At 37.3% G+C, this 14,228-nt stretch overlaps 1 protein-coding gene across 1 annotated transcript; it reads left to right on the forward strand.

Moving 5' to 3' along the window:
• The first annotated feature begins 221 nt into the window (after positions 1–221).
• On the forward strand, positions 222–11,013 carry LOC127414511 (LIM/homeobox protein Lhx2-like). Its single transcript, XM_051652575.1, has 5 exons — positions 222–955; positions 2,352–2,554; positions 3,471–3,841; positions 7,141–7,346; positions 9,462–11,013. Exons 1-5 carry the CDS (start codon positions 725–727, stop codon positions 9,750–9,752), a joined length of 1,302 nt encoding a protein of 433 aa, XP_051508535.1. The 5' UTR covers positions 222–724; the 3' UTR covers positions 9,753–11,013.
• Positions 11,014–14,228: the final 3,215 nt, after the last annotated feature.

Below are 14,228 nucleotides of genomic sequence, written 5' to 3' on the forward strand. Positions count from 1 at the left end.
AGTCCCGGTAGAAAAGGCGCGTTGGGTTTGCGCACGTTTGGAGAGGGAAGAGCGCAGGGAAGGGCTGGATCAGCCTCTACCTCACTGTCTTCACTGGATTATACAAACCAAAAGTGTCCTCAACTCCTCCTCCTGCTCAATGACTTACATGCTGCATGCGGGACGAACAACAACAGGCTCTTTTCACAGAAAATCCTAAATATGACAGAGCAACCAAAGCAAGCCATTTGCCTTTTCCCGTATCCAAGTTGGACATTTTTGGTGTGTTACTGAGTATGAAGATATGACCACTTGCAGTAATTCTGGTGGTTCTTCCCATGCATTTCGGGATTATTTATAGCTATATGTTTGTATTTTTCGGCGATGCAACACCGGATTTTGTGTTTTGACTGGCAGCGCTCATGTTCCAAGACTGATTTCTGAAGAGACAAGACAGAAAACTGTTGAGATTTTACATTGACAAATGCATGTGCAAAACGTGGTAACTGAAAGTTACTCACTAAGAAATAGGAGGGTCCAGTGGCACACATGTAGAGCTGGTATGTCCTCAAAGCTCGGGAATGCTCACATAGGCTGTACCAATCTATCTGTATTGTACTGGGTGCATGATTTGCGGTGTGAGAAATTAATGCATTTCAAAAGAGTCTGTCAGAACACGGGGTTGACAGTTTTGATAAACGAATAACGACTAGAGGACTCAGATTCTCCAAACGGGAAATCTTTCATGAGAGAGCGAGGTCATATGAACTGCACAGGGCTAGAAGTGCGTCTCACGGAAATCTTGGGCTGCAGATCTGACGGAAACACGTGCTATTCGCTCTCATCTGCGGCGACGATGCTTTTCCACGGTCTGCCTGGAGGCGAGATGCATGGTGTTATGGAAGAAATGGAGCGGAGAGGAAAGAGCGATTCGGCGACTATCAGCTCGGCCATAGATATGGGGGAAACAGAGACGGTAGGAGAAAGCAATGCCTCTCGCTCCAGGCGCTTGTCCGCCTATTCTAACAGCATATGTCCAACAGTGATATGTAGAGGCTTAAAGATGTGATTCCGATCTTGTCCATTTAAACAAACCCCAAACTTCTGCGAAGCCAAAATATCCAGGCCTGTCCCTCAATGCGTTTTGGTGTGATCTTTTGTCATGGGTGGATTCCGAATAGTCACAGAAAGCTAAAAGACACAGTATCCACTCATTTGAAGTGAATCCGATTTTTGAACGACATATATATATATATATATATATATATATATAGCCCAAATTTAAAAGGTGAATCATTGAGGCATTAGCGGCCGAACGACTATTAAAACTATTCAGCACAAGCACTGACAATGCACAAAGTGAATACTATTTATGTGCTTACATTTATTTTTTATTCTATTATGGTGTAGATTTTTGCATGCTAATGCACATGACACCAGTTCCAGTAAATGTTTAGTTTGGTCATTTATGCTGCTTATTCAATACCGTTACATTTTAACTGAAGGGGAATTCAGCCATTAAACTTATTACATTTAAATATCAAAATTGTGTTAAGTCATAGGCTAATTTGTGCTTTAAAAACGAGTAAAACGCAAGGCTTAAAAGCAAAATAATTAGGAGGCAATGCGTGAGAAATAAACAATTTTGACCTTGTTTTAGGCCTTAATGTCTGTTAATAAATTGACAAAGCGCATTACTGTCTCGGTTTGTTTGTCAACATTGCACTTATGACGCTTAAAACGGATTACCTTTTTAATATAAAGTCTGGATCCCAAAATGAAGACAATGGCATATCCAAAATTGCAAATAAAGAACTACGGCGTTCTCGTTTTTGTCGCTAATAATTATTATTTTCTTCTTCTTCTCAATATGCATTGATTTGTATCACATTGTGCGTCTCTCAGGTTAAAACGAGTATGATCTTTGATTTATTTGGTTATATACGTCACACTTTAAGTGTGACGAATATAACCAAATAGCTGTAAAGTTATAATAACGTATTGCATGCATATATAAAATAGCTCCATTTTCATAGAGACTCCTACCAAATACAGATAACTAGATATTTTCTTGTCCACTCTGAACACACTCCTGTGTTTGTTTTCTAAATTAGAGCTCACGCCCCACCCGTTCCGTACAGAAGTGAGCACTTGTAATATTTACTTGTTTTTGTAATCAGCAAATGCACAAGAGTGCGTTATTCTCGTCTGTGCCCAGATATTTCTATCCAACACATTTGTATTGGTTACTTATCGAATTCCCATTTATTTGTATAACAGTGAGGATCAGTGGATAAACACGTTGTTTGTGTCAAACCATTGGAGTTTGAGCCTTTAATGAGACCGTTGGTTGTGTGTGTGTGTGTCTGCAGAACATGCCTTCCATCAGCGGGGACCGGGTGGCCCTGTGTGCGGGCTGCGGAGGGAAGATCTCCGATCGGTATTACCTGCTCGCCGTGGACAAGCAGTGGCACATGCGCTGTCTGAAGTGCTGCGAGTGTAAACTCAACCTGGAGTCTGAGCTCACCTGCTTCAGCAAAGACGGAAGCATCTATTGTAAAGAGGACTATTACAGGTGAGAAAACTCATATCCAAGAAAACTTACCGCAGAGTTGTATGATCTTAGCAGAACGATGTCCTTTGATGGTAAAATAATAATAATTATATATATATATATATATATATATATATATATATATATATATATATATATATATATATATATATAATTTTTTTATTTTATTGTATTTTTTATAGTTTGCTGTGTGAAATAATTTTGGTCGTTATTAATAATCAAAGAAAGATCAACAACTCTTTATTAGAAAAAATGCCGATCGTTCCATGCTTTCGCGGTATTTTGCAGTACGAATTGGTTTTGCACGTCTATTATATAATTTAATAATCAGATTAAACATTAATTTAATAATCAAGAGTTACATCTACTGTCTTGTCTCTTTCCTAACGAACTTTTCTTTGTTGGAAATAATACTAATAATAATACTAATAATAAAAGGAAGCACAATCTGTAGAAAAATGCCTTATTGTTTGATGTTTGGGTTATATTTTGCTGAGTGTGCATCGATTTTGTATGCCATTAGTATAGCCTACAATTTAATAATGAAAGAGAAGTGAGAGGCCTGTTAAGGTAATCATAAAAGTGAAAGCTTTACCCATTTCTACGATCAAATTAGGCCATAGCAGGCGTCAATCTCAATTGTAGAACATTTAGTAATCATTCGAGACGTGATTAGGCCTATTGGCCAGACTGCACGAGTTAACTCTATTTGTGCACGTACCCTGCTGTTTAATGCATTATTTTACTTCGGGATGTCTACATAGGGCCAGATAAATAAAACTAAGCACTTGCAGACGATTAGAGAGCTTATTTCCGAACAATCTTCGATATTTATTTGAACCAGCACATTTAATGTCAGGCTCGTGACTCTCTGGTTGAAGTGCTGAAAGGTCACAGCTGCTCTATTCTTCCGCAGAAGGTTTTCGGTGCAAAGATGTGCCCGGTGCCACCTCGGGATCTCGGCCTCGGAAATGGTCATGAGGGCCAGGGATTTGGTGTACCACTTGAACTGTTTCACCTGCACGACTTGCAACAAAATGCTGACGACTGGGGACCACTTCGGCATGAAAGACAGTCTTGTGTACTGCAGGCTACACTTTGAAACGCTCATCCAGGGAGACTTCCCCACGCATTTCAATCACACGGATGTAGTGCCTAATAAAGGACTGGGCACCACGGGCCCTCTAGGACTGTCTTATTATAACGGCGTGAACACAGTGCAGAAGGGCCGGCCCCGAAAGAGGAAGAGCCCGGGGCCCGGAGCGGACTTAGCGGCATACAACGCAGGTAAAGCCAACTTGTTTTTGGGGGGTCAAGTTCTCTATTTTTATTCTTTTTTTTTAAAGTAGCATATTATTATTATTGTTATTATTATTGCAGTTTTATTTGTTCTCTGAAATGTCTGTTATTTGAGTAAAATAAATAAATAAGTCGACCCTCTCAACTTTTCGTTAAGAGCGATTTAGTAATGGTGTTCTGTGAATTTTTTATTGGCTTTAATTCAACGAAATCAAGTTTCACGGGCTTTTGAAGGGCAAGGCAAAAACAAAAATCTGACGCAGTTTCATTTAGAATAAAGTTAAGTTTCGTTTAAACAGCATTACCACTATTTTGGACAATACAATTGGTTACTGACTGCTATGATTATATGGATAATTATCCAACATTTTGAGTTACTTTGACCCAGAAACATATTTTAAGTTTCATGCATTACAGTGAAAAGGAAAGTTTCCAACGATCTACTTATGTTTCTACTCCAAACCGTTTTTGAGATATAGCAAGATGGCTTATATAAAGCTTTTAAATTGCTTTCCTCTTTTCTTTAGAGCATAAAACTCAAAATGATGGAGCAGGTCAAAACTGCGAGTAGATATACAATAAATAATATTTGTAATCAGTGCAGGCGTCTGAAAATGTAATTGCTTTTTTAATGGTAGGTCAAACTAAAATAAAAAATGATTGAACAAAAACGTGAATTATTTCATTATTGTTTTCCCCCCCATTCTCATTCGTTTGAGGCCAGACATCTAATGTTAAAAAGGCACGTTTAAAATATGCCTATTTGACCATTAAATACAATATTCTCCTTAGAAATTACGAAAACATGGCATTTTAAAAAGGACTGCGCTTTAGACGTTTACTCACCTAATTCTAGAATATTTAAAGGGTGTTTATCCCAGAAGATTAAATATTTCTGAGGTGACATTGCGTATTAGATTAAATCATTTTTTGCAACAAAATAATACAACACATGAGTATAAAGCGACCATTGATAAAATGTTCAATGAACCACTTTTTGAGAGAAATAATACACATCACAGAAGTCTGCTTAAACACTCGAGCTTGTGCTGAACAATTTGGAACAACGTGACTTGTTCGCTCGGGCATTTCGGGCCCCTCAGCGGGGCATTTAGCCCCCTGCTTGAAGACTAAACAGAGGAATGATGACGACTACAGAGACTGACAAGTAGAAAATGGCTTAGATGCTAGTCGAGACATCCAGAAGATTAAATGGAAGTGAAAGGGAGAAAGAGTGAGAATGAAAAAAAGAAAGTGGGAGAGAGAACGTTCAACTTTTCCAGACAATTTACCCTGTTTTTGAGTAAATGGTAAAAAAATAAAAATAATAAATAAATAAATAAATAAATAAAGTACACACATGCCCAAATAATGCGAAAAAACATGCAAATTGATTTTTAAAAAAATGATTTAATATTTTTTTTAAAGATTTGACCCACATTAGCGCGCCGATAACATTTTAATCAAATAATTAATATAGTCAGCTTGCCTTTTCTTCACGAATATTCATCACTTTCTGTCTAACTGTTTGATTCTCTCAAATCAAACCGAGATTACAGAGTACTTAGAGATTAAAGAGAATCTTCTAGAAGTTAATATATATATATATATATATATATATATATATATATATATATATATATATATATATATATATATATATATATATATCGTTATTAAATGTCGATCTTTATTTATCTCGAGATGCCAAATATCCAAATCCAAACATCGTTTACAAGAATATAATTGTGTGCTTAATACTGCCAATGTATTTTATTGTTTGAGCCTATAATTATTCGACAAATGTTAACCATAGGTTTTATTTGGCCATTTTTCAAGCAATAATTGCACTGGAAACTGTGTAAATGCCATGGTTTTATACTGTAAGTTGTTTGGTGCATTAACCAGCTTCTAAAAAACTAGCCCACAGTATATGGACTTAAAATGCAAAAAAAAGAAGTAAATTAAACTTATAAAATCAATTTAACTCTTTACAACCATTTTCAATACACAGTGGTTAACAAGAGTGAGTGAACTTTGGTCTCTCTGAAACTAAGACACAGTCAGATCATTGCTGCCCCCATCAGATCACACTTTAAACAACAGCACGAATAAAAGGACAAAATAAACAATCACTAAAAAATTAAGAACAATTAAGATATGTTGTATTATTCATGCAATATTGCAAATTACATGTGCACATCAATAATCTTGTTTAGAAAAAGATAACTGTCCCAGACATCTATCATTGTGATTAAGGTAACAGTATTTTCTCAATGGCCATATTTATATCAGGCCGAAACATTTGTTCACCATGTGTAGTGTTGTAAGCATTCAAGGTTAATTATCTGAAGTGTTGATCAGATGATTTTCAATGACTAATATTTGTAGTTGTCACAGAAAACATAAATCCGAACTGTCATGCATCTAGCAACACATAAACTTCTGCCAAGAATTTGGAACTGGCGGAAAAATATTTCTGACACATTCAGACAGGCCTATCTCCTAAACACTCGTGTCCAAGGACAGATAGATAGTGTGGGCTATTTCACAATTAAATCCAACACAGTTCATCATAAAAACAGAAACGAAGGGATGGCCATAACTGGGGGATGGGGTCGCAATCAAAACTGGTAAATGTTCTAGTGCCAAGGCTGTTTTAATGCAGATATTTTTTTAGCTCTCTAAAGGCACTGTAAATCACAACAGAAAAAGAAAATGACATAAAAAAAAAAAAAAAAAAAAAAAAAAAAACATGATTAAAATTGGCATGTTGCATAGCTTTCAAAAATCTTAAAACATATATACAGTATTCTACCATTGGACATTGTCTATTCTGTTATACTAGAATAAACTACCTTTAAAAAATAATATGTAAGCCTTCAACATAATGCAGAATATTATATATGCCGTAACTTGCAAACACAGCAACACTGTGGTTCTGCAGTTCCTCTGTTATTCAGTTAAAATTCAACAGTAAACACATTGGTATGGTGCCATTAATAAAACAACAACAAAACCTCCTCATCTTTGTCACCCTGTTATATTATCTGATGCATTAGTACTGAGCATTCTGAGACAGATTTTTATTATAGAAACTTTTATTTTTATGCAGTTTTAATACTCTAATTAAGCTGTTTGATACTACCACTACATATTTTAACAACTTGGCAATAACATAAATGGGTTCTTTGCTATTGTAGACTATAATGAACCTGAAACCTCTTCATTTTGGTTTACGCAACATCAGCTAATCTTTTGTCCTACTGTGTGTTTGATTTAAACAGCTTTGAGTTGCAATGAAAATGATGGAGATCCAATGGACAGAGACTCTCAATACAGTACCAGCCAGAAGACAAAGCGCATGAGAACGTCTTTTAAACACCATCAGTTGAGGACCATGAAGTCGTATTTTGCCATCAACCACAATCCTGACGCCAAGGATCTGAAACAGCTGGCCCAGAAAACAGGTCTCACCAAGCGAGTACTACAGGTCAGACATTTCCTTCCAATTAGGTGTAACTTTGAAATGAGAATGAGGTGTAATTATTCTGACGAGAGCTGGGTATTGATACAGATTTGCAGATTTCACAAGCTCTAGATTCGACTTGATTTAGATTCATATGGTTATATTTTAGTTATAATGGCTAGTTTGCTTACATATGAAAGACACTGAGCATGTTTACATGCACACCAATATGCTGATTACTCCCAAAAATCAGCTTATTTAAAAAAACTGACAAAGCAAGAAAACCGTGTTTACATGAGATTTGAAATAATCGTGTTATTCTCTGCTTTTGATGTCAAACCGTGAAGAGGCATGCACTCAACAGCTGCGCACATTGGATAAGCCGGTAAGAACACCGGTGAAGGTGTTTACATGCTATGTGAAATTGGCGTAGTGGGCAAAAATCTACCCGTGCCGACCGGTTTATTCTTACGCCGTTTATGACCTCACACCGATAAAGGAACGCCGTTTATTGTGTTTACATGACCACACGCATTGTCAGCTTATTAAGCATGATCAGTGTAAGAACTTGCATGTGAACACACTCATTATCTCTCTTAGCTAATGCTGTTAATTATACAGGGGACCAACTATCTTGGTACATTTAAGAAAATATACATTTTAAAATGTTTATATCATCATTAGTTTTCAGTCTGGCCTCATGAAATGTACGTGAGCATTGCAATGTTTTTTGCAAAACTGAAATTACGTGCTTCATAACACGTTTGGCTGTGCATTCCAAGTGAAATGTCCAGTAGGGGGCGCCAAAACCGAGCAAACTGAGGTTGTAAACAGACAAGGTTTTTAAGGCGAATTTTAGATTGAGGTTTTCATAAAAGGTAACTCCCTAACCTAAAACGTAACCAAGTGTCCGAAAAGAGAAATGAGAGTTTAACAAAACAGACATCCCTACCCTTAATCAACACTTAACCTTAAACGATAGTGTTTGAAAATGCAGAAGCGAAATGAAAAGCAAATTTTTTGAACCATTTCGTGTCGCTTCTAGGTCTGTCGAGTCACGTGTCAGCTTGAGTTTTTGTCTGGTTTTGAACCGCATTCCTCCGAGTCCAAAGTCCAACGCTCTACTGCACAAGCTAATCATATTGGAATAAGTGTATATATGTAGGTGGGTCTGTAATACAAGCATTAAAATGTATAATTTTTCAATAGATGCATTAGAGTAAAAATGTGTCGATATCATAACATAGCAAGGACTGAGTGTTTATAAAGTCATAATCAGCTATTGAAGTCATGATTTGAGTGTAAGTGGAGAAAACACACAGTTGTTGTAGCACCTCTAGTGTTCATATCACCTGGAAACTGCAGGGAATTGTACCTGGAGACATGAATACCAAGTTTTGCAAAAACATATATAGAGCCACGTTTTGACTATGAGACCAGGTCAACACACTCTCACGGCGAAATCGTCAGGATTCCTACAACTTTTCTAAATTTGGCTAATTCGTATGATATCGTGCGACTGCACTCGTTTGAATTCCTATGACTTTCACTACAGCCAATGACGTCGCTGGACATCGTTTTCATCTAATACGAGACAATTACTTGTTTCTGTCACACACAATAGCTTCCTATAATGTTTACATGGGGTTTGGGTTAGGGTATAATATTAATAAGTATGTACTTAACGCCTCGTACGCGGAACTCTCTTTTCTGCTCAATGCAATGATAATCATTTATTCTGAATAAGGGGGAAGGGTACGAAGAATATGAAGAGAACTCTGAATTAATTACATGCAGAATTGAAATTAAAGCGGAATTGAAGCGGATGTTTTAGATCACATCTGGAAATAAAAGGCCCAAGAAAAAGCTGTTTGTCAGCTATCACTGAGTCAGGAAAAACAAAATGCAGTTGGCTTCCAAATGCTAAGGCGAAGCAACCAGGGGACCAAATGAAGTGGAACAAAATGGAATAAACAAAAGATTCACGAGCAGAAACTTAGAATTTAATCTCAAAGCACTAATTATCATTGCCGGAAAACAAAGTCGTCATTTTGCTTTGATGAGACTACTGTTTGTCCCCTGTGATTCGAATCATTTTCACACGTCTCAACAGCCGCTACTCTTTCATATCGTATACAGGTGTGGTTCCAGAATGCTCGGGCCAAGTTCAGACGGAACCTCTTGCGTCAGGAGAACACAGGCATGGACAAGGCCTCCGATGGGTCGAACCTACCTGGAGGAACGCCTTCTGGACCTGCCTCAGAGATTTCCAACGCCTCAATGAGCCCCTCCAGCACCCCAACCACTCTGACAGACCTGACGAACCCCACCATGCCCACCGTCACCTCCGTACTGACCCCTGCGCCAGGCAGTCTGGACATTCACGAATGCCGGAGTCCCTCGCAGAGCACCTTAACCAGCCTCTTCTGATGCTCAGATTGAACACAAGAACATTGACATGTCAATTCTGTCTGCTTCTATTGAAGTCCAGTCATGGATGTGGCCCTCATAGGTTCCTAATTTACAAAAGAACCACTTCAGCTTAGATAAAATTCATGTTCATTGCAGCATTACTTTAGAACGGACACCAGTTTATCTTGCTTGTAAAGCAAAGTTCCATTCTTCCATGTAGTTATAACACAATCAATTATTCATAAACAAATTACTGTCAAACCTCTGTCCTCTATCCACACCGATCTACCTGGGCATCTTTTGTACAGGCTAGGAACTTTACAATTGTGGCCAATCTGACTCAAAAGACTTTACTGGGACTATTAATGGGGAAAACAACTCTTTGTTTGGTCTTGAGCCACTTAAGAGTATTGCATCTTGGGGCATTTTCAAGTCTCACCGAAGGATCTGTTGATATTTTTCGTTTAGAGTCTTTGGAACGACTGAGGAGACTTGATTTGCAATGATTTTTTTTTCTCTTTTTTCACGTGTTTCCCCCAGCCACGTCTACAGAGAGAGAGACTGAGCTTGAAACTTATGGGAATACAACCTCTTATTTATGTTCACGCACAGGGGTCAGTGTGAGGAAACTGGATTATAATGTGAATAATTATACAAGATGACAAGTGTAAACAGCAAAACTAAGCCTGACTGTCATGTGCCTTATCATGCAGTGTAGTCACTGAAGCCCCTTTAGCATTGCTAAATGAATTACATCGAAAAAAGTGTATTTTAATTTGTTGGATGAAACTGTTGAGTAATTCTGCAAAGATGAACTCATACATGAAGTGCTGATCTTTCTTAAAAGTCCATATACTCTCATTCCAACATATTACCTCACTCAGAAACCACTGGATATGATAGCAGTGCACATGAACATGTTTCAAGACGACAAAATGCACTGGGAGAGAAACCGCCTGCAGATAGACTTGCTCTAGTTTGTAAAAAGAAAATCCTTGATCGGGAAACCATCATGAACTGGATCTTATCTCAAACATACACTGATATACTGTAAGGAATGAAACAATTATTTCATTCATCCAGTTAGGTGATGGTTATTTTTTTTCAGCCATTAAGATGTGACAGTGTTGGAGACAGTGTAAATGTTTCCATGGTAACCAGAGGCTGCTTGTTGAAAATGCTGTACAGTTTTGACAGATTATTGAGAAATTTTGAGTCCACCCCCTGCAGTATCCCCCTTTGATGTAAATCTTCAGTTCTGTAAAAAATATAAAAAATGAATCACTATTTTTTTTTTTTTTTTTTGGTTGTCCTCATTATTTCACCAGTTTCAAAACATTCTATATAACCATGGAAACAGCAATGTACAACATAAAAAAACAAAACAAAACTAGAGCTCTAAAGATGAAAATACAATCTAAATGGAAATTAACAGATTAAGATTATGCCAGTTTTATCAGTTCTATGATAGTAATTTATAATTCATTAATCACTAAATTGATTTTAGCACAAGTTAGGCATGACAGTCATATATATATATATATATATATATATATATATATTATATTTCACATCACAAACAGAAATTAAAGACTATAACTTAATTTCATCCTCAACATTTCAAATATTTTCCCAAGTGGCAGATTTACACATAAATGTATCATTATATAAAATAATAAGCATTTCTCTTTTGTTAAAGCATGTAAATCTGTATTTGGTGACACCGCTATGGAGAACAGTCCATTTATTTGAGTTTGAAATTTTCAATGATTCTCAAAAATCTCAGATTTTTTGTAATGGTATGCGTAATTATAAAAAAAAAAAAAAATAAAAAAAAAAATTACAAAATTAAAAAAAGCTTGAAAAGTTTGAAAATTTGAAAAGTAGGCTATTTGGCAAAGTATAAGGCAGCTTTATGACTATGGTTTTGATCAGAGGGGAAACTTCAATTTAAATTCCTCCTGTGACTGTGATCAGAAAGTTTTTTTGGATTTTTCACATGAATAATCGGAGATAATTATTAACCTTCTGAGACCCCGTGTCCACATGCGTGGACATTACTTTTTGGCTTCGCTATAGGCTATGCATAATTTAATTTAAACCAACTGATCTCAGTTCATGAGACTCTAGGCTGTCATTAAAGGGTTAAACTTTCGATGCACCGAGTCGTGTGACTAAACAACATGGCGCAAATCGCATCGGAGTTTGTATTTGGGAGAAACAGCACTTTATGTGGAGTTAGGATGAAAATAAACTGTTCTGAGACCAGCGAAGACAGACAGCACATTGGAGGTTAAGTAATTCACTACATAGGGAGCAAGGGAGCATCCTGTAGCTTTCCAATGCAACCATGTTTGGCAGACACGGGATAATGATATCAGTACATAGATTCACATTTATAATGTATAATTTGATTTTAACATGGTTGGCAGTGATTGGATGATGCTGGCCATGACTTTGAATCAGAATTATTTATGTTAATTTCTGATGTTATGTCTGTAATGTCTCAAAACATGAATAACCAACACTCCTGGAAACATAATAAACAATTATCTGATATTCTATAGCTTGGTATAAACTTAGTCCCGCTGTCCACATATGTGGACATGCTTTTTTTGGAAAACTATTTGGTAAAAAAAAAATGTTTTGCATGTTTCTTAAGGGCTACTAGTTAAAAATCAAAAAGGGGTATAGTAAATGCACACAGCAGTCATGCTCAGGTCTCAGGAGGTTAAAATAACTTGAATGCAATGTCATCTAAACATTCTTCAGTGCATAAATTTGAACAACACTAATGCTATATAGGAATATTAGCCATACAATCACAGTATATAAACTAAATTATTGTTTAACATCCTACAGTGCAGTATGTTGCATGTCTTGTGTGTGTGTGTGTGTGTGTTATTTCTGAGCTGAAACAATAGTGTAAAAAAAAACCTCTTTTGACTACCAGTGTACAAAACCTGCATTGGAATTTATTATAATAATTATTTTTAAATAGGTGAACGGTAGAGCCTTTGGATTGCTCGTTTATTATGGCCCATTTGAAATATACGGTCACCCAGTCGATGTACCTGGATGTTTGGCACTCGTAGACATTCACTGGATCGCAGTAGGAAAACTCAAGCCAAGAAGCTCCAAACTCCCGTTTCACGCACATCAACATGTTCGTCTCGACAGACGACATTTCCCAGCGAACGCTTGGCCTTGGCCCTTTGTCTCAATGAACATTAGGTCAGTAGCTCTACATCTCTGGTTTGTTGGCTGCTGTTTGTTGAAGAGAGTGTGAGTGGGTTAGTCGAGTGGTCTGGCCTGAAGCCCACCGCTCGGGCTCCTGGAGGCTGGCAGACTGGGGTTGTAATGGGCTTACAATGAGTGCCAAAGCCAGACAGTCACTGTGGAAGCCAATGTGGTGCCCAGATGTACATCACAATATCACATAAAGCCACACACTGAATGTTTTAATAGACAGAGAGAGGCCGCTATTTAAAATTCACAACAGCCTTTTTGGAAATAGTTGGTCCAATAAACTTTAATATGAAATATTATTACCTTATTTCAGACTGTGCAGAATCTGAGGCTCATCATATTGGTTTGGATGTTCGTGATTGGACATTAGACATGTTCTGTTTAGCTCTGAGGTTTTAAGATGCTGCAACGTGTCTGAGGTTTTTTCAGACACCCTTTAAGATTATGTCATGGCGACTGGCGACACCCAGAGCCTTTTCAAGGGTTGTTTTCTTTGTGGTACTGCAGAGCTGCCTGGATCTAATCAGGCTAGTTTACTTGCGCTTTTTTCTCAATGTTCAACTCAAATGAGAATTGTGGTTTGAATAACCACTGAGATGGGAAGCTGAGCAGCATACAAGCAGACCAGTTTCTGCTTTTGTTTACTTGGGAAGTCTTACACAAAAAGAACCCTAAATAAACATTTAATGCCTTTGGTTTGTGATGTAAGCTGCTAAAATTTTATCATATTTAACTATTTAAAACTATATATATATATACACCGATCAGCCACAACATTAAAACCACCTGCTGAAAACTGTATAGGTCCCCCTCGTGCCGCCAAAACAGTTCCAACCCGCATCTCAGAATAGCATTCAGAGATGATATTCTTCTCACCACAATTGTACAGAGTGGTTATCTGAGTTACCGTAGACTTTGTCAGTTAGAACCAGTCTGGCCATTCTCTGTTGTCTTGTTTTTGGCACCATTCTGAGTAAATTCTAGAGACTGTTGTGTGTGAAAATCCCAGGAGGTCAGCAGTTACAGAAATACTCAGACCAGCCCATCTGGCACCAACAATCATCCATGCGATTATCTAATCAGCCAATCGTGTGGCAGCAGTGCAGTGCATAAAATCATGCAGATACAGATCAGGAGCTTCAGTTAATGTACACATCAACCATCAGAATGGGGAAAAATGTGATCTCAGTTATTTGAACCGTGGCGCATATATATATATATATATGGCATAGTGGGTTAAAGCAC

The sequence above is a fragment of the Myxocyprinus asiaticus genome, chromosome 24, assembly GCF_019703515.2.
Source record: "Myxocyprinus asiaticus isolate MX2 ecotype Aquarium Trade chromosome 24, UBuf_Myxa_2, whole genome shotgun sequence".
NCBI lineage: Eukaryota > Metazoa > Chordata > Actinopteri > Cypriniformes > Catostomidae > Myxocyprinus > Myxocyprinus asiaticus.

Bases quoted from the DNA above. Each gene is read 5' to 3' on its own strand.
- LOC127414511 (XM_051652575.1), top strand. From the start codon at position 725: ATGAGAGAGCGAGGTCATATGAACTGCACAGGGCTAGAAGTGCGTCTC. The intron at 956-2,351 runs GTAGGAGAAAGC...GTGTGTCTGCAG, and splicing joins ATATGGGGGAAACAGAGACG to AACATGCCTTCCATCAGCGG. The intron at 3,842-7,140 runs GTAAAGCCAACT...TGATTTAAACAG, and splicing joins CTTAGCGGCATACAACGCAG to CTTTGAGTTGCAATGAAAAT.